Source organism: Vicugna pacos, chromosome 7 (assembly GCF_048564905.1).
Source record: "Vicugna pacos chromosome 7, VicPac4, whole genome shotgun sequence".
Lineage (NCBI taxonomy): Eukaryota > Metazoa > Chordata > Mammalia > Artiodactyla > Camelidae > Vicugna > Vicugna pacos.
The window spans coordinates 46,952,581-46,976,631 of NC_132993.1; the positions used below are offsets into that span (position 1 = coordinate 46,952,581).

The 24,051-nt window shown below is 41.2% G+C and overlaps 1 protein-coding gene across 5 annotated transcripts in view; it reads left to right on the plus strand.

Annotated features, from left to right (window-relative positions):
• The window catches only part of RAPGEF5 (Rap guanine nucleotide exchange factor 5), a 269,897-nt gene that overhangs the window by 196,573 nt on the left and 49,273 nt on the right, over nt 1-24,051 (plus strand). For 3 of the 5 annotated variants that reach the window (XM_072964867.1, XM_072964864.1, XM_072964866.1), the window contains 2 exons: nt 5,291-5,409; nt 5,874-5,962. In XM_072964867.1, the coding sequence (XP_072820968.1) occupies nt 5,291-5,409; nt 5,874-5,962 (208 nt within the window). The remainder of the gene's footprint in view (nt 1-5,290; nt 5,410-5,873; nt 5,963-24,051) is intronic. The other 2 variants (XM_072964865.1, XM_072964868.1) reach the window with 1 other exon arrangement.

Sequence of the window (24,051 nt, forward strand, 5' to 3'; positions counted from 1 at the left end):
ATGTGAATAAACGAATGAGGAAAAGTTTGATTTAGAAGTCTAAAAGCTGATCTAGATCATGAAAGTTAAAGTAAGTCGATGGGACTGGTTCTATTACTCATTTAGAATTCACTGGCAGGAGAGCAGTGCAGCCGTAGAAAGAGAAGAAATCGGAGCTCGTCACCTGAAGAATGGAATGAGGATGAGCAGGGAAAACTTGGGAACCCTCCTTTGTCTTCACATTTCTGGTAGACTCTGTTCACAAGGTCACGTGAGTCTGTGATTAGGCGGCTTTCCCTCTTACCACTCACCCTCCCCTGTTGTCATCGGAGGGCACCTGTTTACTCTTGCACTTCCTCTCCTCCCCCAGCTCCCCGCTCATCCCAGACTGCATCCTACTGGCAAAGTTGTGAAGAATCTGTCTGGCCCGGTTGTTGGAGTTTCTTGTTCTTCCCACCATCCCTTCAGGAGAGTGTGGGAATGGCCTGGTTTCTGCAGATCTGGGAGCTGGGTGTGTATCAGGGAGAGGGGAGGATTCTCACTGAGCCTGTACCAGCCAGGGCTGAGCGCCGCGGGCCAAGGCGTGGGGGAGCACAGTGCCTTCTGGGAATACGCCGCGCTCCCCACTGCGCCTTCCTCTTCAGTGTTGCCCCTGCAGAAGTCTCTGTTCTCCTGAGGTCTGTGCCTCCTGCTCAGGCATTCTTTCTCCGACGTCACCCATCTTCTGAGCCCTGTTCCCTGTAGTCACTTTCAGGAATATTCCTGGGTATGACTCTTTCTTCCCCCTGACAAGGAAATGCATTTTATCCTTGACTCCAGTAACCACCGTCTCCACACCACTCCGTGCCAGTGGCAGGGCAGCATCTTAGAACGCTCATCAGTGGTCAGTGTCCTCTAGCCAGAGACCACCAGGAACACACCTGTAACTGAGCAAGTTGGGTTTATTGCGTGGTGCAGTGATGGAGACCTCACACCGTGGGAGCCATGGGAGAGCTCAGAACAAGAAGGTGCTAGAGGAAAGTACTTAAAGGACTTGGGTTTGTGTTTGGTGACTTCGGGAAGGGCTTAAAGTAGCAGGGCTTTCGCTCTAGATCAGGACCTGGGTACCTCTGGGCCGATATCTTAAATCATATCTCTAGGGAGGGCAGCAGAGCTAACGCTGTCATTGGAAAAGAAGCAGCAGTCACTCGTTAGCTGGGCTTCCCTGTACTTTCTAACATGGCCAATGTGTATGCTTTGTCTGTGTTCAGCTATAGTTTCCAGGTGGCCGTGTTTTTGTCTTGTTCCACCATGGTCACAGAGTGGCCTTATCTGATGTTGATTTTTCACAAAATCATTGACATTCAGCAGGAGAATTTGAGGCCCAGACCAGGCACCGGGCCAGCTCCGAGGTGTCAGGGGCTGCTTCTCTTTCTCTGTCTTCACTGCTCTGAACTGCTCCACTTCAGAGATTCACCTTCTTAATCAAAACCTCCACCTCCTTCCTCCTCTGCCACTTGCCTGCCCCCTGCACTCCTGTGGAGACTTGTCCTCAGCCCATCCATGGTGCCCCCGTCTCTCAGCTCCTCTCTTGGTCAATCCTTTCCTTGACCAGACAGACACCATGCAGTGATGAGCTGTTGGCATGTGTGCTGATGGTCCAGAACCCCTCTCCTCACTCCTTCCTGTCACCCCTTTGCCAGTCCCTTCCTCTTGGGGCCCCATCATTGACTGTTCCCCTTGCAGGTTTCTGAGCACTTCAGTAGAAGGCCATATAAACCAAAAACATGTGTTTTCTGCCCTCAGCATCACGAAGCCATTTGGCAGTCCTTTCATTCATAACTTGTTTACTTCTTGTTGCACCCCCCACCAAAGCCATTTTCCCAACAGTTTTCTCTTAAGGCCACCAACGTCACCTGAACCCCCTCCTTCTGGAAGATGGTCTCAATTCCCACTCTATCAAGAAGCTAGAAACCATCCGTTTGTTCTACCTCGGCTTCCTTATTTTCCCTACTTTAATTTTTTTTCTCCTAAATCTCAACCCATCTTCTTTCCTGGGATCCTCTCTGAAAGGAGGAGATCTCAGTTCTTTCATAGCCTAACCCCGCTGTGTGTATTCGTGATGTGTTGCCTCTTCTCAGCTGCCCCCTCACCTTGCTGACTCTCCTGGCCAAGCACCCTCTTCAGCCTGACTCCTTCCCTTTGTAGTGAAATTCCCAGGAGGTGATCTTCCCCGCGTGTGCCCTTCCTCCTCATCCATCACACCTTAATACTCCTCTTCCCGCCTCTGGACCTAACGTTGTCCCGTCATCACTTTTTCATAGACTCATCATCTTTGTAAATTTGACAACATCAGACAGGTTTTCTCCTTGAATCTCTTGAGACAGTGCCCTCCCACATCTCCTGGCTCATGGTGGTTTACTCTTCAGAATCTCTATACTTAGATTTCCTCCGTTACTCTGATCCCCACCCTCTTCCCCTGCTTTCTATGTTTTTTCTTCCTTTGTCTATCTTCATAGTCCTCTTTCTCTCCTGCACCCCCTTAACAGTCTCATCTGCTCCCTAACTTGAGTAATTCACAAAGTTGTCTGTGTCCTTGGCCTTTGTCCAGAGGCCGGATTCTCTATTTCTAACTGCTTGCTGAATATCTACAGCGTGATGTATTATCAGGACTGAAACATCAGTTGCCTAAAACTAGATTCATCAGTCTCAGCCGAACCAGTTTTTTGTCCCGTTTAATGCAATTCTCATTCTCTGCATCCACAGTCATCTTGGCTGATCCCATGGGTTCTACCCCTCGCGTGTGGCCCCCACTTAGGGAGCTCACTAGGTTAGACTTCCGTTGTGAGGGGCTCTTACCTTTCATTTCAGGGCAGGGCATTTGTCTTACTCAGCTCTGCTTGCCACTTAGTACCCAGCACAGTGCCTCACCCAAAGGAATGATTGACTATAAATTAAGCATTTTAGTGCTTTACTTGCATTTCATAAGCTGTTTGTCATTCAGCATATTTTTTGTCATTATTTCCCTAAATACTTTTATTCTTTACCAAGCAAGCACCAGAGTAAAGTTTCATACCCAGAACCTCAACTGTGGTACTTCTGCTCTTTTTCAAGAAAAGCAGTTAGGTAAAGGCGCATGGGTCAGTTGGGAGGCATTAATTTAACTTTCCTTCTTATTATGGTTTCATGGCAATTTTATGATGTCTTTTGTCTCCCTTTATGCATTGATTTCTTTCTGCTTTTTCGCTTCTTTACTTTTTAACAGGTTTTCAAAATGGAAAGTATCACTATGACATAAGATGCTATTGATAGTACATCAGTGTGATTCAGCTGTTCCCCTGCCCAGCAGAGTGTGGTTGCTCTATGCACAGTCCTGTAATACATATTAGTTACACAGACATGAGAGAAGCCCTTCCCATCCATATGTATGTGCAGGGCCCGTGGAAGTTAATAATGCCATATATCACATGCACAGAGAATGTAAAATGTACTTCCGAATGACAGCAGGCTCGTGTGAAATGAGTATTGGCTTACAACAAGAGGAAGACAGGGGAAGGATTTTTGTCCTTTCAGACCTGCTGCTTACTGAATTATTTGTTTCTGGGCGTCTCAGTATCCCAGACTCAAATTCTGCCCTTTTTTTGTTGTTGTTGTTAATCAATAAATGCCCCTCTCTCCAGCCACCGTATTTTACTTCAGCCACATGGATAACAAAAGAACCCCTTTGGAGAAATGAAAGATAGCAATTATACATTGGTATTCATGTTACAGGAGTCACACTGCCGTCCTCGGGGAGTTTAACAATGAATATCCAGCATTAATTGCCACAGTAACTGCGCGTCTGACCTTGCTGAAATGTAATACATCAGTTTTACATAGTAAAATTATTTGCGACTAAAAGATTAAAAAAGAATGATCATAAAATTATATCGCTGTTTAGAATGACCAGTATAATTTTGTTGTTTTTAAGAAGATCCTGGAGGACCCAAATGACTAGGCCGCTGTATTTTCTTAGGAATCAGGACACTGGGAGTTGAAACCATAATTTTCTCGTTTATTTGGTTGTCAATTATGACAAGACTAGTGCCTTTCGATTCTTATGAAAGGTGAATAAAATACATTGGTATCTCCGGTAGACCTGTGGACCTGATTAACAAGGCATGAGGGCATAGTACTTTTTATCCACTGGGGGGAAAACGTTCTTTTTGTATATTTGTACCTAATTATAGGTGGAATTTTCTGCCAGGAACAGAAACAGGCTAGGAGCCTTAGAACTTGTTTCCGTTTCTCAAGAGGCAGTGTGGTTTTTAAGGTGAAGCCTATGTGCTGTCAACTTTTTTCCCTTCCATCTTTTGCTCAGACCCTCAGGAACACAGAAGCTTAGTTTTGTAACCTGTGTCTCTGTTTTCCCCGGCTCCTTTCCTCTGGCTGGGCATCGCTGGTCGGGAGGGTTTCACACTCCACACCCTGGGAGCATTCATCACTCAGGGCCGGCTCCACACTGCTGGGTCAGCAGCGAGCCAGACCCGACAGAGCCACGTCAGCGGGCCACGCCAGGCTCGGGGCTGTGCGAGCTGTGTGTGCAGAAATGAGTGATTGTTCAGCCTTCTCTCCTTTTTGAAAAGGACCGAGGTGAAGAAAGTCAGTGCACTCACCCGTGACATCCAAATTTCAGGCTAGATGAGATTTGAACTAGAGATGCATTTTTGCTTGTATTCTGACAAAACAAGTACCTGGTAAATGTGAAGGCCATCTCAGTTTTGTGGGGTGGGGGAAATAAATGAACTGAATGATAGAATGAGTAGGTTTTTTGCCCACTTTTCAAATCAGGCTGTGATGTAAATAAATATGACTTATGTATCCACTGTTTAATATGGCTTGCTCACTATTTTGTGTTTAAATGATGTTTTATATGATTTTCCAATTTTAATATAGTGACTGCCTAAGAAGTATTAACCAGGTAAAAGAGAGTATAGTGCCCATGAAGTTAGTATGTTGTCTTTTTGAAACTTTGAATTTCTTAATTCAGATCATTCAGGTAGTTTAAAAAATGAACTGAGTCTCATCCCCAGTTTAATTTTTTTCCAATTTTCTTTAAAGTATGGATGTCTTTCTGATGCTTTATATGTCCAGAGAACTTGAGCCTGGTCACTGTATCCCTAGAGGGAAATTCTTGACCAGACTCTCCTAATTTGTTCTGAATCCATAAAGAAATTACGGTGGAAAGCAACTAGAGAAAACGCTGCAGCTTTAGTAGCTCTCTTTTTTCCCCCTCTTTAATTTTCTCTCCCTTTTTCCTTCTTCCATCCATCACTCCCATCTGCAATGAAAGCAGGATGATGAAGTGACGACCATTCAGGTTAAGGAGCAGGACCAGAATGTCCTGGTGCTGAAGAAAGTGCAGAGCTGCCGCCCAGCCCCCCAGGCGGGGAGTGTGGAGAGTGATTGGAGGTGAGTTTCCACCGAAGCCCTGCGCTCCTGTCTCCTTCTCCCTGCCTGCCTCCCCTTCCCTCGCTCCATCTCACTCGCTCTCTCTGCCTCCTCTTTCCTCCCTCCCTCCCTTTTTTCTCCGCCTCTCCAGCGGAGCGAGCTCCAGCGTTCTAGCTGACTGCGGAGCTCTTAGCAGCCAGATGGATTTGGTTCCCCGTGAAAGGACAGAGATGGCAAGATCTTGTAGCGTTTAGGGGATGCCTTTGTTATTAGCCGCGCACAATGGGCAGCTCCCGGCTGAGGGTCTCTGACCCTCACTTAGAGAGGAAGGATTCCGCCTCGCTTTCAGACCGAGAGCTGCCCTTGCCTACCTTCGATGTGCCTTATTTCAAATACATTGACGAGGAGGATGAGGATGAGGAATGGAGCAGCCGCTCACAGTCCTCCACAGAGGATGACTCGGTGGACTCTCTGCTCTCTGACAGATACGTGGTTGTGTCTGGGACCCCGGAGAAGATTTTGGAGCACCTTTTGAATGACTTGCACCTGGAAGAAGTCCAGGACAAAGAAACAGGTAAGGCAGCGGGTATCTGCTGCTTCCAGACTCACAGCTGCGGCTGCCCTTGTCAGCACCCGTAGGGGCAAGTCTCCCGCGGTAGGCGAAAACCAGGGTAGGCTGAACTAGCATATGCTTTGTGCGCCTCCCCCTTGGCCTCGTGCTGTTTTGTTTCAATCCAGTAAATGGACACATGTAGATCCCAGCAGCCTCCTGGGAAGCAGCCGTACAAAGAAAATGGTATGAAGGCAGATGTTCTTGTTTCTTTGGCAATTTTCACTAGATCTCACCTAAAGGCAGTTGGCAAGAGGCCAGCATTCAATTGCATTTATTCAGTGGGAAGGAATCTGAAGGGTGGGGGTTACCAGCAAGCATTTACCTGGCCTGCGGGAAGCACTGAGCTGGGGGTAGTAAGCCTCCCGGCCGAAATGTCAACAATTAACGCAACTGCTCAGCAGCTATCAGCTTAGCAGCAACTTCTGCCTTTTTTCCAAGTGGTTTACAAACTGCTCAGAGCTAGCCCTGCTGTGCAGAATATGATACTCATAGCTTCTCAGAGCAGAAATGATAATTCACTAAGTCTTATTGACCAGACTTCTTGTCCTTTCTACTTAATCTGGGAGCAAAATATCCAGTTGGCTTTGTCACCCTTGCACTTTTGGAAACGCGACCGTTGCATGACCTACCCTACTTCCTTTATCACAGAAGGACAGAACTTGCTTCTCTTAATCGGAATTTGTCACTTGTTCCAGCCTGGAGCAGTTATTCCAGTGAATAGGCCTCTGGCTACAGCCTAAACTCTGTAACTTACGCCCCTGACTAAAAGGCACTTTTTGCTGCCACCATAGCACCTGTGATGCCCACAGTTTGCAACATACTGACTGCATCAATAACGGGCATTTTTAGGTTGTATTAGTCCAAAGTAACTCTTAAGGTTTTTCTCATGCAGGCAGAATTGTGAAATGACAGCTTAGGTGGGAACTAGAGTTTCCTTGGGTCCCAGTAGTTTTGTCTGAACTTAATTGATGTGTGGCTCTATAATGCATTATAAAGGACATTAAGAGAAACAAAGACGTGAAATATGTACGCAGAGGGGAAGAATAAAAGGCCAAATGACTCAATCACGCATCCTATAGTCATGTTATTTATCATTTGATCTCAAAATTCAAATACACATTATTTTGCATATGTATGTTGGAGGGAAAGTATCAGTAATTGTCATTTATGCACAGATAAGCTAAAAGAAGAACATATTTTCATGGCATTTGCTGGGTTGTTTTTGTATGTCTGTCGATTAATATTCTGTGCATTTGTGATTATTTTGATCAGAGATAACCATCATGGAACTGGCCATAATTTTCCTTGTCCTGATTGCCAGACTGCTTTACACTGGTGGTTTGGACTAGATTACAGGCTAATTATCTGCTTAGAAGAGGATACCTTTAAACGTGGGGAGTGGTTTGGGCATTTGAATGCTTTCTTCTTAACAGCACCACAGTTCTAGTGAATATGACAAGACTTTGTGTCTAGGTCATATTAGTAAGAGTAGAAATCATTATTTCTAGGCCTACTTGATTTCTCTTTTCTTTCTTTCTCGTTGTCATGAGTTTTTCGTGAAAGATGGCCTAGGTGCCCACTAACAGGTTCCCACTTTTCCACACTGGGAATGAGAAATCACCCTCATTACTGACAGTAATGCCGGAAGTTGCCTCCTGCTGGGAAATGGTGGTGTACCTGGGGTCTGGTGACTGTTATCCCCCAGTTTCCTCTCAGTTATATCAACCCTGGGATCAAATCTGTCACTTGCGACATGCTGAGCCCAGCAAAGAGGACCAGGACTTGGTGGCATGACCTTCACGGGACAGGGAGAGCCCAGTTGGGGTCAGCCCCTCCTCACCCCTGCTCATTGCCTTAGAGTTTACAGAGGACACATGTGAAACTTCAGATGTTTGCAGAGACACTTGAGGGGAAAAATGGTAACAACTTTTCCTCTGATCAAAGGAGAGTTTTATGAAAATGAAAACTCAACTTTGGAGGGTGATTGATGTATAAGTCACATGCACTTCTTCAAAACTTCGCTAAGAGCACTTGGAGAAAAGACAACAGAAAAGCCACCATGTGGCTTTTGCTGTGAAAATGAAAAGAAATATAAATATGAAATCAGTTTTGTGTGCAAATTGAAGAGAAGTGGTTGTGAGTTTGTTCTAGTCTGAATGCTAAATGAATCACATGTTTAAAGCAGTTGAGGCCCCTCCTCATGGACAGAGGTGAATTCTAGTTCTTTATCTTGGTCAGGCTGGTGAGCTTCATTGTAAAAGGCCTCTGTGTGCAAGAGCCTAATAGAGTCACATAAACATATGGAAGACAGATGGAGGAAAATGAGACAGGGCTGCAATAAAAGTATACAGCAGCGTTTTTATGTTCCTGAGAGCCCTTTTAGGGAGACAGAACCATATGGGGCCGGGTGGAGCCATATGGTGGTTGTCCACATGGCCCCCGATGGCAATGAGGAGGGAAAAGGGTACCTGGGAGGAAATAAGTGGTCCTGAAGACTGGGATGAGCCTCCTCTGGATTCTTACATTCCTGTACCCAACAGAGGCTGGGGAAGGTAACCAAACAAGAGATGCAAGTTATTTCCTATTTCTTCTCTGCAAAAGTCACTTAGTTGTGAAAATGTAGGTGCAAGGCCTAATAGAAGAGACCTACACTCACAAAGGACAGGTTGAAGTGATTACTAATTGATGGCAACATGCAAATGGGAAAAAAGTTTACGTAACTGAATGGAATAGAAAGGAGAATGCCAGGCCTGTGAGATAATGTATTTTTGTTGTTACCTGAATCAATAATAGAATAGAAAAGAGGACACAAGTGAACTTATTTGCAAAACAGACTGAAGACAGAAAACAAACTTATGGTTACCAGGAGGGAAAAGGGTGTGAAGAGGGATAAATTGGAAGTTTGGGATTTGTAGATACTAGCTACTATGTATAAAATAGGTAAACAACAAGGTCCAACTGTATAGCACAGGGAACTATATTCAATACCTTGTAATGGCCTATAATGAAAAGGAATATATATATACATATATGTATATATAATCTGAATCACTATGCTGTACCCCAGAAATTGACACAACACTGTAGATCAACTATACTTCAATAAAAAAGAAAGAAAACAATTCATATAGTAGTCTATCACCATATCAAACTGATGTTTAAAAGCAAAAAATAATACTTGAGATGTTTGCAAGCAGCCTACCAGCAATTTTCCTAACTGATGTGATCCGCACCACACTTAGCAGGCTTCTTTTCATAATCCCCTGTGCATACCTTTCCTCCATGGGAGGAACAGGCACAAAAAGTCATCCAGTGAATATCTGTGGAATGAACGAATGAATGAATAGTTCTTCATTGTTTAAAATGGAAAAACTATTTGAGTCTGGTAACTGAATATCTATTTGTGAACATGGAAAGTGATTGAAGCTGTTTTCAAAGATTTCCTTCTCTTTCAAGGTTCAGGTTCTGACTTGAAGCATTTGGAATGCTAGAGAAAAATCCAGCAGTTTTATCTTTCATCTCCCCAGAAATAGGGCAGACATCACTGGGTATTCCCAGCCCAGGAGAATTACAAGGGAGGCAAGAAGGAAGAAAAACAGTCTGATATGAGCAGAGTTGCTGGAGAGCTGGAGGAGCAGTTTCCCACTGTCAGCCTGGGTCTGCAGCAGTTGCTGTCCCTCTTTAACCCTTTCCCCGCCCTGGGAAGGATAAAGTCTGTTTTGTCCAGAGATGCTTCTGTTAGAAATGGCGATTTCTGTTTCGCAGTCCAGGGATGGGCGTGGGAATATGGTATCAGATGGATTATACAGAGAAGAACCTTCTTATTAACTTTTCTTTCGACATCAGCATCATGATGGATCTACCTTAGGAAAAACGCAAGAGGAAATATATTATTCACTCCCCTCTTTTTTTCCACTTTTTAGTTTTTTATTCATCTTTGAAGCAGGTGAACTTAATGGTTTACAGGTTTTCAAGAGAAACAAGCAGAGAATGGGGTAGTGGAACCAGGTAAAGCCTGTCAGCTGATTCTTATGAGGCTTGACCTGCTTTCTTCAAGGTATGGCTAGTGTTTTTACTTCATGAGGTTAACATTCAGTATGTTGTGTACTCGGGGGAAATGTCTGTTCAGCCTGCTTTGACCAGGCATGGATGCCTGAGTGCGGGGGGTGTGCTTTCAACAGCTCCTAATAGGCTGATGATGTCATTGAGAAAGTGAGTCCCTTACCTTTGTAACGAGGTAGCAACCTCTGGGAAAGTACCTGGTTTATACCAGACGAGTGTCTCACTTAATTGATAGAGTCCAAAAGCTATTCTCCATCACCAGCTTAATGGCTGTTTTGGAACATTGTACTCATGGAACCTTGAGTAAAGCCAGGACAGGCACCCCAGTTTTCAGTGACTTTATCTTCTTCCTCCTGGCAGCACCAAGCCTGTCATAAATACTCAATTCCTATTTCTGGTGAAGGAAGATTAAGAATGCCTTTTCCCTGTTCATTGGAAAGACAATTTAGGGAGAAGACAACTTCTGCCTTGATTTCCCTACATTTTAGGATTTCTGGAAAGATGTTGGGTGCTTCTGTTCCAGGCCTTCTCTTGCAGGTGGCAAGACCTTGATGACCTGTAGCACCATGGCTTCTGCAGGACTAGAACTTTCTGAGGGTAGGCACAGAAGTTTTTAAATGGTGGTAAAGCTCTCCATGATTTTGTGCCATTAATGTGCATGTAAAATTATCTTGGGTTTATCTTTTTATTCTTGTGGTGTCATGTAACAAATAAATCAGTGGATTTATCCGCAGCTGCACTATTAGTAGCACATGAGGCCTTTTTCAAAACCACTGTCCAGGTCCCACCCCAGAGACCCTGATTCACTTGACCTGAATTGGGGCCTAAGCCTTATGAGCTTTAAAAGCTCCTCAGGTGCTGCTAATGTGTAGCCGGGGGTGAGAGCCATTGAACTAGGACGATGACTGTCTCCCCACTTTTTTTGAAGACGTATTCCAAGTTTCCAATAGTTGTCTATTTGCCTCTGAGGGTGAGGGGCGTCATTTCCCCTTCTCTCCACCTCCCCTCCCCACTCCCTCTGCAGGGCTGTACCTCAGCCTCGTGTCCACTGGTCCCTGCTCTGGAGCCTCTGCAGCCTGTGATGTTCAGAATTCACAAGCCTGCATTGCTGACCCATCCACTGAAATGGTTGAAAAAATGGAAATAATCAGAGGAAACAGAAGTACTGGACACAAAAGCTGTTTGCTCTCTTGATTCTTGGAAGGAGGAGGTGATGATACAGTGAGCAAAACCCACCTGGAATTTTGTCAGGATTCTGTCACACTCCAAAAATCTCCAGGTGGTCTTCAGGACTCACAGCCCATGGGTGCTCACTTCTGTAAGAAATGGCGTGTTAAGGAAGGGGAATATGCACATGGAGAGTAGAAAGGGTACCACAATGAGACTCTGCAGCCTTGGGTCCCAGATCTGGGCTCCATTAATAAACCAGCCTGAGATTTTTGAGCAAGGTATACCTGAGAAGCTTTCTAAAGTGTCTTTCATCTCTAAAATGCTTTGATCCAAAGAGATTTATATCAGTCCCTTTGCTTTCAAAGTATATCACAGAACCATAGAGTTCTATCTAGATCTGGAGGAGACCCTAGAATTCAGGTAGACGACCTCCAGAACCTTGTGGTCATTTTATGCTGCCATTACCATCACTTAGCTGTGGTACATGGACCTAGACTACTTGGTCTGACTTCACGTTACCTTGTATTACTGTTGGCGTTTCTTTGGCCTCATAGAGCAGTTACAGTGTTGATGGGGTAGCAAGCTTGGAATTCAAGTCTCAGTGGCCATACCTGATGATGATTTAAGCATGTTTGTATATAACCTTGTCCAGTGGGAAACTTTTTAAGTTCCTTTGAGAAATTACGCTGTAACATTTCCAAAGAATAGCTTCGATGTATCACCTACTAGTAAAATGCATTTGCAGGGAGTTTTAGTACCAAGCCGTTTTGGGGTATTCAGAAACAGTCTGTTGCCGAAGAAAAGCGACGGTTTTCCTCCAGTGATAAAATATAATACATCCTAGCTCTTACACTATCCGTCCCCTGTAATCCCTTTACTTTAACTTTACACATTGTTTCTGTAATAAAATGTAACAGTGCATTTCTAAGTGCGCAGGAATGAATACCTTAGAAATATTTAACTCCTTCCTTCCACAGATATCTCTGACCTGTTGTGTAGGCACTATTCTAGATGTGAGGATACAGCTGTAAACAAAATACACAAACTCCTTACCTTCGCAGGGCTTACGCTTTAGTGGAGGGAGTCAGACCAAAAACAAAAAGGGAAATAATGAATGTTAAATGAACGGATGTTAAATAACCAATCTCATCGCAGGGTCTTGTTTAGGATAACTATATCCACATGTCTTTAAAAATAAGGAAGCAACAGGATATTTTAACATCTTTAAAGTATTACAGAGAATTGATATGAAACTTCTTGTCCTATTTGGTAGGGTTCAGAACCAAAGGAAATAGATTTCAATGAAAAAAAAAGTAAATAAAAGAAGTAAAAAGGAATTTGAAGTAGGTATAGGTATACCCAGATGGTACTTGCTACAGCAGGAAGTCAAGTCATAGAACCTGCATCCGTGGAAATGCTTGATATCAGCCTTATACCATCTTGACCTGTGGAAATAGCTTTCTCAGAGACAAAAAGCTGAACTAGGTTGCCACTTGAGGTCTTTTCCAGCTTTATGAAACTGTCAGTTTTAAATATTAGGTTAATTTTGTTTGCACACATGCTAATGAGAAAATCAATGAAAGACTAAATAAATTCATTAGCACCACCTCCAGCTGCCCAGGGTGTGTGCCTCAGATGCCGACACAGAGCCCCACTGTTCAGTGAAGGCTTGTTTTTCCAGATAAAGTGAAAGCTTGAAACAGCGATCCACAGTGGCAGTGAAAATCCCCAAAGTGCCATCAAGAGCGAGAACTAGGAGTAAAAGTGCTCATATTAGGACATGGTTTCTGTTCTGCTCTATCATCTTTGTGCTTTTGGTTTGCTTTGGTTTTTTGGCAGTTCCCTTAACTTCTCTCCTGATTGCTAATAGGGAGAATGTAATGTTTTTGCCTACTGTAATTGAAGCATTGGAAGACTTTATAAGTTAAGACTGATAAAGTGATGAGATAGTTAGAATTGTGTAGAAATTTCCTCCTCAGTTGCCTCATTTGTGAAAGCAAAGAACTTAGACCACATGACGTCTGAGGTCCCTTCCAGATTTGACAGCCAGGAGTTGACACCACTCCATTCATCCAGACTTCCTCTCCATTAGATGGACGCTTGTACAGGATGATTATCTCCATCTGATGGACACAGATGCTAAGGAAGAAGTTAACTAAGTCTCCATCTGATGGACACAGATGCTAAGGAAGAAGTTAACTAAGCAGCTTCAGAGATACAGCAATCATTTGAATCTGGAGATGAACCCACCTATTTTCCTAACTTTATCCCAGATACCATTTTTTTCTGTCTACTGACTAGAATCATGGATGAAAGGCAGACTTGAAGTAAAAACCTATTCAGCTCTAGCTATCAACCCCACATCAAGTGCTTCAGTAGCCACTAAAGAGTGATCAAATCTCCAGCACAAAGACCTGCTTCTTGGTTTCCAGCTGTGAGCAGGCTGGCCACTGGCTGAGCTAACTGCTTCAAGAAGGTTACTAGAGAAGGGCCTTGTGGGGGAAGAGGTCCTTGTTTCAGCTGATGCTGTATCAGACCACTCATAAGAGAAATGATTAAAAATCAGTCTTTGTGGATTTCATTTGCGGTGTTCATCTTCTGAACTGACCTATTCACCCACCTTTGAACATGTGATATTATGTATGATAACAAGGGAATTGATGCTGTTACACTGCCAGTAGATTGTGGGTTAATTAATACTCTTGTTGGTAATGAAGCAAGGTGAAATGAAGTGAGACAGAGCTGAGGCATAAGGTCATTAACATGCGCTGATTAATAATGGAAATGTGGACATTTTCATTACAGGATAACCAATGGGCAAAGGGAGGTGTTTAATGGATAAGGATGTAAGTAGGAGTACAGCCTACTTTTCAGGGAAATAATCCCTATTTAGGATGAGACAGGATCATTGGAATGCATTTTTTAGTTGCATCATTTTTGTATTTACTGCACATGATCTCTTCCAATACTTAAGTTCAAGTCCCAAGCACACTGGGAACAAACTAAAATATTGTAGAGCTGTCAGGAGTTAAATTCAAGAAGATCTGAAGATAGGAAATGGAAAATGAAATACACAAAGGACAAGAATTACCTTAGAAATTAGATTCTTAGTCTCCTGACTCTAAGGATTTCAAAAATCTTTGGCATCCTAACAAGAGTTTTTAGACTTCCTTCTTTGAATATTTTTAAGGAAAATATCAACAACTTTCTGATGGGCCAGAGTGAGTTCCTACAGCCGGGAAGTAAGACAGAGGATCTTTGAAAGTTTCCTTCACACTGTGTTCTAAATGAAATGCACATGTGACTGTTTGTTTCTGTGAAGTCTGTCCTGGTGGTGATGTCCTCAGCCCCCCAAACCATGAGGGTTTCCCTGTGTAAACTGTGGCCAGAATGGAAGACGTAGAAATGAATGGACTTTCTCCTTTACTCACCTTTGCACCTTTTATTTGCCTTATTTACGTTTTGTTTGCTTCCCCTGAAATGCTTTTCCTCCACCTCAAACATTCAGTTTGACACTCATCTTTTCAGATAGACAACTGTGAGGAACCTTAGGTATTTCTTTCATTGTGGTGGTTATAATTACCTAGAATGGTTGGCGGATAAATTGTTGCAAATAATAAAATACCCTGGTACACTGAGAGTTGCCATAAATATGTACACAAATTATCCACTTTCAAAGAATCAGAATACGTAAAATTACGATCTTTTAAAATGTAAAATATAGAAACCCTGTCTAGTAAGTCACAAAGTTCACGTAGAATTATGAGGTCCCAGTAGTCTTCGGTTTTATAATTATATGAGTAAAATGCTGGCGTAACTCTGTGTAGTCTCTTTGACATAGGGTGAAGATTGCTTTTGAAACACATATCCAGTATAACTTTGTTTTTGTCATAAAAATATGTTTGAGAAAGATAATAGCTTTGTTTAGTTTTCCCTTATATTTTGCCTCCCTAATATATACCCTTTGGGAACAAAGGCTGCTACTTCTATTTTTCTATCTATTGTTCTATAGTCTATCATCTTTCTAGCAGTTTCTCAGTTAGCTCGGTGCTGAGTTTTGTTCTTGTAAGTTTTTTTTTTTTTTAAGGAAAATGGATTTTTTTTAAAGAAAATGCTGTTCCCAAATCTGAAAGTTTTAAAAAATGACCATATTTTCTCAGTGAGTTTGGGATCTGGTGACATATTTAATACTATCCTTTGATAGAAATATTTGTGATTTGGCCAGTGTCCAGCTGTAGTTCCAGAAACTTGTTTAAATTTGTGATATAAGTCTGGCATTTTGCGGGCAGCAATTTGAAAGGAGTAGCCGGTTCTGAAATTCATGGAGACTGTATACTGTGTCAAAAGTGAGTTTGACAATTGAGTAATTGAAGTAAAATCATCGTTTTACTGTTACACCAGCAAATGAAATTACTCGAGACTTTTAAGACAATGTCAAAGGATGAAAACTCTCTCTTTCCATCTCTTTCTCTCTCTCAGGTCTTGTGTGTCATCTCCTCAGCTGAAGGATTTAAAGGGAGATCATCAAATGTTGTCTGTGTTTTAAAATGCTGTGAGATCGATCATCCTCAAGCAAAATTTAGCATCCTATCAGAAAATGGGAAAAAAAACAGTGATTTTTTTCTGTATGAGAGTGTGTGCTTCAGATAGTGTGAGGAAGGAATGCTAGTGGATGACAGTTTGTTGATTATAATCACTGCATGTTAATCTTTCGCAGTATGTTTCAATCAAATTACTGCTTCATGTAAAGGGTGCAGCACCGCAGAATTGCTGTAATTGACAAGCTCACGTCTAGAAGGGCTATTCTTCGAGTGGGAGAATTTTTCCTTTAACATACCTATAATTGAGCTTTTCTTCATTTCTCTTTGCAGTCTTTCTCATTATAACCTTTCCCTCACATTTCCCAGTATCCTCATTTTCTGCCCTTGGGGCTTTCTTGCTCTACAATTGAAACCGTTCTCTTCATTCTGTTTGCAGCTTTTTGCCTCGTTCTTCACGCTGCTATCTGGCTGGCAGTCCTTCCCCCAAATCCGAAATAAATATGAAATGAGACAGAATTGTGAGATATGGGTGAGCAGAAAGTGTGGGAAACAAAATATCTTGTTGTCATCCCCAGAATATCTTGTTGTAATCTAAATGGTGGCAGAAAATTATTTTCAGAGCAATCCTGTATCCGTTCCTGCTGCAGACTTAGCAGCATTTCTTGTCTGTTCAGCGTATAGCGTCCTTGGTGAATCTTCTAACTTTTGAATCTTTTGATTCGGTAAATGAACTTCACTTAATGTGAAGATGGAAAGCACAAGTTAAAATTGCCCGTTGCATACCTGGCTGGATATTTCTACTTAAATTCTCAGGCTAGAAATGAACAGAAATTTAGTTGAATGGCTCATGCTAGGTAGTGGTTCTAATATTGAGCATCTGGTATTTTCCTTCTTACTACATCCCTTTCCGTGTGCCTTAAGTAGACTTGTTATGAAGAAAGATTTACATAGTGCTTAGAGCAAGTTAGGTTTTTTCCCCCAAAATTTTGTTCCTGTCTTGCTTGATATCACATATTTTGTTTCTGTGTAGCAGACTTATAGATATCATGAATCCAGTGCCACTTGTTTTGTTGAGGAAAAAAGAGGGTGAAGATATTTTTATCCTAATTTTGGATCGTTTCTCAAGAGTTGAACATATAAAATGTGACATTTTTTGTCTTAGTTCGGTTTGAATTTGAAGGTATTACAAAGCCATTTTCATTCACCACTGAGGAGTTTTGTAGAAATATTTTAGTAAGTTCAAGTTCTGCCCGTGCTGACTGACATAATGCGAGTGCACATCTCAGAATTACTATGACAGTTTACACTATTTTACAGTCTGGAGAGGTTGTTTGTTCTTTTAAAAAAGTAATCAAAAACCTTTAAGGCAAAGGTGTCTTCAGCAGCGCATTCTAGAAATCCACAGTAATGAGATCAGGATAAATTCACAATACTTGTCTCTTAAATGTACTTTTCCTGCTTGTGGTAATTGAGAAACTTGAGAACCAGACCACATTACTGATCACATGTTTGAGTTCCTGAAAATTTTCTGTGTGTAGAGCTTATTTATGATTAGGCTTGGCTGCATATGATAGAAAAACTCAAACGGTGACTTAAACAAGGTATACATTATACTTCAGTCTTACGTAAAAACAGAGAAATACAGTCCAGAGCTGGTAAGGCCACTCTGTAATCAGCCAGGACTGGGAGTCCTTCCAGCTCTTTGCTCCAGTGTCCCTAGAATCTGACCTGCATTTCACAAACCAAGGTCCAGGTAGGCGTGATGGAACCAGGCAAGAACATACCTGTTCATCACCCGTGACTTCTGCTTCTATCTCATGGACTGCAACTTAGTTGTGGCCACATCTAGCTACATGTGAAGCTGAGAAATGTATTGTTTGGTTTGGTTTTAAAGTATCTGGAAAGCGAGAGAGAGGGTATGGCTCAGTGGCAGAGCACATGCCTAGCATGCATGAGGTCATGGGTTTGATCCCCAGTCCATTAGTTAAATAAAAAATAACAATATTAAATGAACCTAATTACCTCCCCCCACCAGAATAAAATAAAATAGCTGGAGAGCAATATGCCCAAGAAAAAAATCAAAGTGTGATTCCTAAAGAAAAGGAAAATGTAATTTTAAAATGAAAGCTTGTGTTAGTTTTGATCCTGTAGACCTAAGGCCATAATTATATGTCTCTTCAAAGTAACATAAACATATTGTGATTTAAAGTACTGTATAATCACTTTTTTAAAGCCTATAAGTGGTTTGGATTAACTCATATTCTTCTCAACAAGTGAATATTGACACTAATCTCGTGTATTCTTAATTCTCAAGGTTTACTGAACTCTAAGTACCTCTCTCATGTGTGATTTGAGCCACTGAATTTATGCTTGAGAATTCTACATCTTTTATTCCAAAATTCTCCCTACTAGTTGTTAGAAATATTTTTCATCAAATAAATTACGTATACCGAGATATATTTCATATCATACAGCTTTGAAGAAGTTTTTTTTTTAACAATAGCACAAATTAAATTTGTTCTTATAAGAGCAGGTTACAATATAATTTTATATAATCATATTATTATATTCTGGGTGATATTTCAGAACTCATATGTGCCTGTTACCTACCTGAATCACCATGAATCATGCAAATAGAAAGGCCTAAGGATGTTCTTAGGTTTTGAGTAGTATGTTTATTTTAAAACAAAACAAAACTGACTTATTAGAACATTTGAGACAAGGCGTTTGTATGAGCACCTTTAGCCAAAAGGCAAAGCTATCTTGGCCAAAGATAGTTGATATGTGTTTAATGGCCTGTTTATCTGTATGTTGGGTTGATAGGTGATAACTGAGATGAGTGACAGCCGAGACTTTGACACGGAAGTTAGTTCTTTTGATTTGGGAAAGAGTGAACAAAATATAATGGGACTAATTATTTTCAGTGTCTGTAATGTCTAATATGGAGAAGTTTATGTATACAAAAAGGAGGAGTTTTATGGTTTGACCTTTAAAAAAATTATTAGTTTTTGCCTGTACATTTCAATTTTTGAAATACAAATATGTATAATTGGCCATGAAAACATCTTAAAAGCATTATGAATGTGTGAACTGTCTTAATCCTTCCGTGTGATTGTCAGTTCTACCTCTCGAAAAGCAAAATGGCTGATCTCTGATAGCTATTTGCTATTGCCAGTTGTTCACTAAAAAAATCACAACAAATTGACATTTGAGTAGGAGTAAAGGAAACCCACATGCTGGCAGATAGATGAAAAAACTACTTCTTAGGGGCATCTTGGGCAATTTAAAGCCAATAAAAAGCAGGTTCCTGCATCTGTGGTTTTCTCCGTGTCCAACCAGGGATTCCATGGCTTTCCTGCACTTCCTTTCCCCCTGCCCCTGCTGTGGACTGTTTGGATCCACACTCTCAGGAGAGCATTGTGCAGTGAGAGCCAGAGCTGGGGCACCTTGGGACCTAGGCCCCTTCCGACAGTAGCTTGCATTAAGTTGGTGGTTATTCTCCTTACTTATCTCAGTCTCAGTGTCATCATTCCACAAAAGAGAAGATAAGACCTACCTTCTAGGGTGGATATGAGGAGCACAGATCATGGGAGTGAAACTCATGGTACAGCTTACAGGATGTGTCCATAAAGGGTGGCTGGTTTGGTTATTTTCACATAGACTAGCTACTGTCTTTCCTCCCAGTATTTCCTCATTGCCCACTAAAGCCACCACTGGCTTCCAGGGGCACAGTAAGGAATAGATGTGGCTCAAAGCAAATTTGGGGGTCTCTGGGGCTAAAACACGTATGCTGGGTGGTGGTGGGCAGGGGTGGGGTGTAGAGGTCTGCTCAGACATTCACATGGATGGACTGATCATCAGGCTAGAGCGTGTAGGTTGCACTATGTGGTCCTTTAATGATCTCACCAGTCAAATTCCAAACCCTTGTGAAAGTTGAGACTTTATCTTACAATTTTGTCTTCACCACCACAGAGAGCATTGTGATCAACCCTCAGTAATAGATGTCTGGTCATTCGTTGCAACTAAGCTTTCTATGTGCCCCTGAACCACAAGTGTCCCTTTCACCTGTGTGAGAAACAGCAACTATATGATACTGGAAAGAACTCTATAACTCTTCTGGAAACCAGACACAAAGGCATGTCTGCTGTCAGTCACTGGTTAAAATACTTGTTCTAGAAATGTTTTCAAACAGGCAGTACATTAAAGTAAATTTTCTTGTGTTGGAAGTTTTCAGTTTGCATACAATCTTATGCCAGATTGGTTAGAAAGAGCCTTAGTTGTGTAAGTTGTATTTATTTTAAATTAGTATGTTTGCAGGATTTTTTTTATTTTGAATGTATCTAATGATCATGCCAATTCTAAGCTTTAAAATAGGCAGTTGATTATCCATTGCTAAACTTTGTTGAAAATAACTTCTCTCTCATATCCCTAAAATTTCTGTTAATCAGAAACAAAAAATAAATGAATAAATAAAATTTTATTTGTCTGAAATTCAATGCTAATGATTCACAATAACCAACAGAAAAACTAATATTCAGAATGATAATGTATTTCAAGTTTTGAAAGAAAGCTGATAATAGAGATTCTTCTTAAAGCTAGGAAGATAAAAATACCATGCTTTTTTTTCAAAGCTTATGCAAGTATTAGAGTTATTGCTTGAAATAATCATGCCTGAGACTTCTAATTTAAGATTTAATGTTTAAATTAATTTTTGTTTCATGACATTAATTGGCATGCGCTTAGGAACACAGTTTGTATCTTAGGAATGCATTGTATTATGTTAATCATACAAGGTGCAGCAGCTCAGAGAGGTCAGTTACATTAGACTGAGTGAATCTGACAACCTGATATTTTTTCTTGGTAGATGCTGGCAGAGTGGTATTGAAAGCTTCATACCCATGACAATTTCCACATTCTAATTCATATAGTTAAGTAAAATGATACTTGCATTGATCATCATAAAGAAATTTGTCCTCCTGGCTCATTTGTGAGAGCAACTGCTGTTGCTGATCAATGAGCTATTCAACTGCAGGAAGAGTCTTTGGGGAGAAACTGTGTGGTTGATGGTGTGAGAACTGATTATCAGAATATCCTTATTTCCTTTCAGTCTCACTAGAGTATGCTGCTACATTTACCAAGGGGCCTCTCTAAAGCCACCAGACCAGGGACCATCCACACACCAAATCCAGTGGCCTCTGAATGTTTTGTCTCATGAACCTTCTTCCAGCAACTTTTAACACTTATGAACTACTCTCTTTCCCAGTCCTTCCCAATGGCTTCTATTACATTTGTGTCTTCCAATTCTCCAGTTTCCTCTTTTCTCTTCTTTAACTTACCTTTCTCCTACCATTGCCCAAATATGAACATCCTTGGACCACTGTTTGCATCTTCCTAGGACTGAATCTGAGAATTCATGTTGTTCCCAGCCATCCTTTTTATACAGTAGCTCCCATAATCATCCAGCCTTTTTCAGCAAACTCTGGTGTTTGATATTTTTGCTCAGTAGTTTCACTTAAAGTAATCTCGGGAACCCCAACGTTCAGCGTGTTTAAAAGTGAACTCATCCTCCCTCCCCTTATTCTTACTTTCTCCTGTGTGACTTCCAGGATGCAACAAGTGTAAACTGCACCTCCTGTCACTTCTCACCTTGACAATCTTCATTCAATTCCCTTTCTTTTCCTATAGAGCGAGCCCCAGGCTCCTTAGTCTAGGGCTCAAAGACCCTCCAGGAATTGGCTCTAACCCAGCTTTTCAGTTACACCACTACCTCTTCCATTACTGTTTCACAATTTTACTGTAGACTAAGACTTATAAACTCACATGTCCACAGATACTTAATGTGAACGAGTGAAGCCAGCCAGGGTGGAACTGTGCACAACTAGGGAGTACACTCTGTAGACAGAGCGCAACTCAGCTCTAAGCCATGGTTGCCGTCAGATGTGGACCTGGTGGTGCCACATCTCTGATTTTCAAATATTGTCAGCCAACAATAACAATAAAAAATCTTTAAGGGCAAAATAAGCCTCAGAGGCCACAGGTTTGTGACTCAGCCACAGACACACACCCATCCACCCCTTTGCTCACACACTCCACCTCTTTCTCCACCCATCCTTCCCAGAAGTTCAGTGGTCATCTCACATGCCACCTTTTTGGTGAAATCTTCCCTGGCATATCCGAGTCTCCTTCATCTCATGTGACATGTTTGGTTAGTGCTGCTCAGTTTCAGTGTTACCTTACTTGGTTCATCTCATGGGGATACATGTCTCAGCTCCTTTTCTAATCAGGAGCTGGAAGCCACGGACCAGGGTTGTGCTTCCCTGTCCCTCAACCCCCAGCGTCTTAACTAATGCCTCTATCTAGTCCATCCTCAGTACACAGTTTGTATTGGTTGACTGGTGGCACTTGGGGAACTGGGACAGGACATACATAATTTTATTTTAGGAAAATAAAGAGCAGGTAGTATTTATTGAGTGCCTGATGTGTGCCAGGTTCTTTGCCGGATGCATTAGATACCCTGTTCTGTTTAATTGCTGCTACAGCTCTGCTAGGCATGGATGTGATATCCGCTTAATAGGTGATTTAACTAAGACCCAGAGAGTTTAGCTACTACCCAGGTAGGAATCCAGCTCTCTGATTCCCTTTGCATGATTTATACTGTTTTCTGAGCTTCCCAGCAGACTGGGCAGATACATGAATTGTGCCTGGACACTGAGAGCAGCTGATTGGGGTTGGGACAGCAGGAGCTCATGGGGCTTCTCCCTTCTGTAACGACAGGGTGACCTGCCACCATGACCCTTTCTCTGTGTAGAGAAGATAAAAGTGCTGCTTTTAATACTCCGTGCTCCTAGTGACATTTTTAAAGGGCAGCATGTAGAATTAAACACAGGCAAGGACATAAAACCTTCAAATCGTTTTTTCCTAAAGAAATGGGATTGGATTCCAAAACCAAATTTTACAAGTTAAAATAAAAATGGATTTCATTATTGAAAGAGGGCCATGCAATCCTTTTCTATAATAAGCTCCTGTCATTAAAGGGATGACGTTTAAGATACGGTGTAGAAACAGCATTAAATGAACAAGCGTTTCTTGTGCAACTGATATCTAAAAATAAAACAAGATCCCAAGTTTTGGCAGTTTTTGAATGGCTAAGCAATACTCTGGTGGAATTGTAAAAGTAGGCAGGAGTTGAGTGAATTTAAAAACTGTGACAAACAGCTGCATTTGAGGTGATTAGTTTTACTTTCTGAAACATAAAATACAGTGAGCAACAAGTATGGCTTTTATCAGTGGCATAGCACTTTAAGATTGAAAAGTGAACATTAATTTTTGTTTGTTGTGTTTAATCAAATTACATTGTACATTTTGGCATTGCTTCTCAAAAAATAACGGTAAGTTTAACATTCCAGGGCCAGAAATGGGCCTTTTCAAGTACAAAGCTTTTCTTGGCTCCTTGGAATAAAGGTTAAATAGAGCATATTTTATAGCACCTTAAATTTCACTGCAGCTGAAAGCAGAAACAAAATGGCTAACAGTACTTTAGGGAGTATGAGTTAGTACAGAAATGTTGAATATTACCTTACTTAGATTAAATGGCTCCTATAGGCAGTTGTCTGTCAAAACTCTCTTCATTTGCTTTCTTGGTAATTCGCTTTAACGGATGAGTAGTTTCATTTTTGCAGTGTGTTTTGCAGTATTGAAAAATAACTGAAGTAGATTTCTATAATTGTTCCTATGTCACCCTATACTCATTTTGATTTCTAGACTTCAGGGTTTGTTTTTGTTTTTTCTTCTTTTCCAAAAAAAAAAAAAAGCATTAAGCTTAGACCTTTTGGAAACATTTAGATCATTTCCTTTAATTTGATTAAATTTACATAATAGAACCCTATCAAAAGGATCTGTACCAAACCAGTTACCGTTCCACCTTGACACAGCTCTGGCATGTTCTAGAAACACTTGTGTTTTGCAGAAATAAAATGGAAATTTTTAATGCTTGATACCCTTAAAGTGATAGAAAATAATTTATGCATAAAAGAAAAATACATTCAAGTAAAATCAAATAAAAATAGACAATTCTTTTCTTATGCCTTGAAAGTAAAACAGTAGCAGATGATAGGGAAAATTTCTGTATTAACATCATTATGCCTAATTATAGGCATGAATTTTAAAGACATTTCTATCAAGGCTTTAGATTTTGACAGCACATAGATATATTTTATTTCAAGTTACATACTTCTTAAAACTGTAATAGTATTTGCCTTCCAGTTTTGATTATTATAA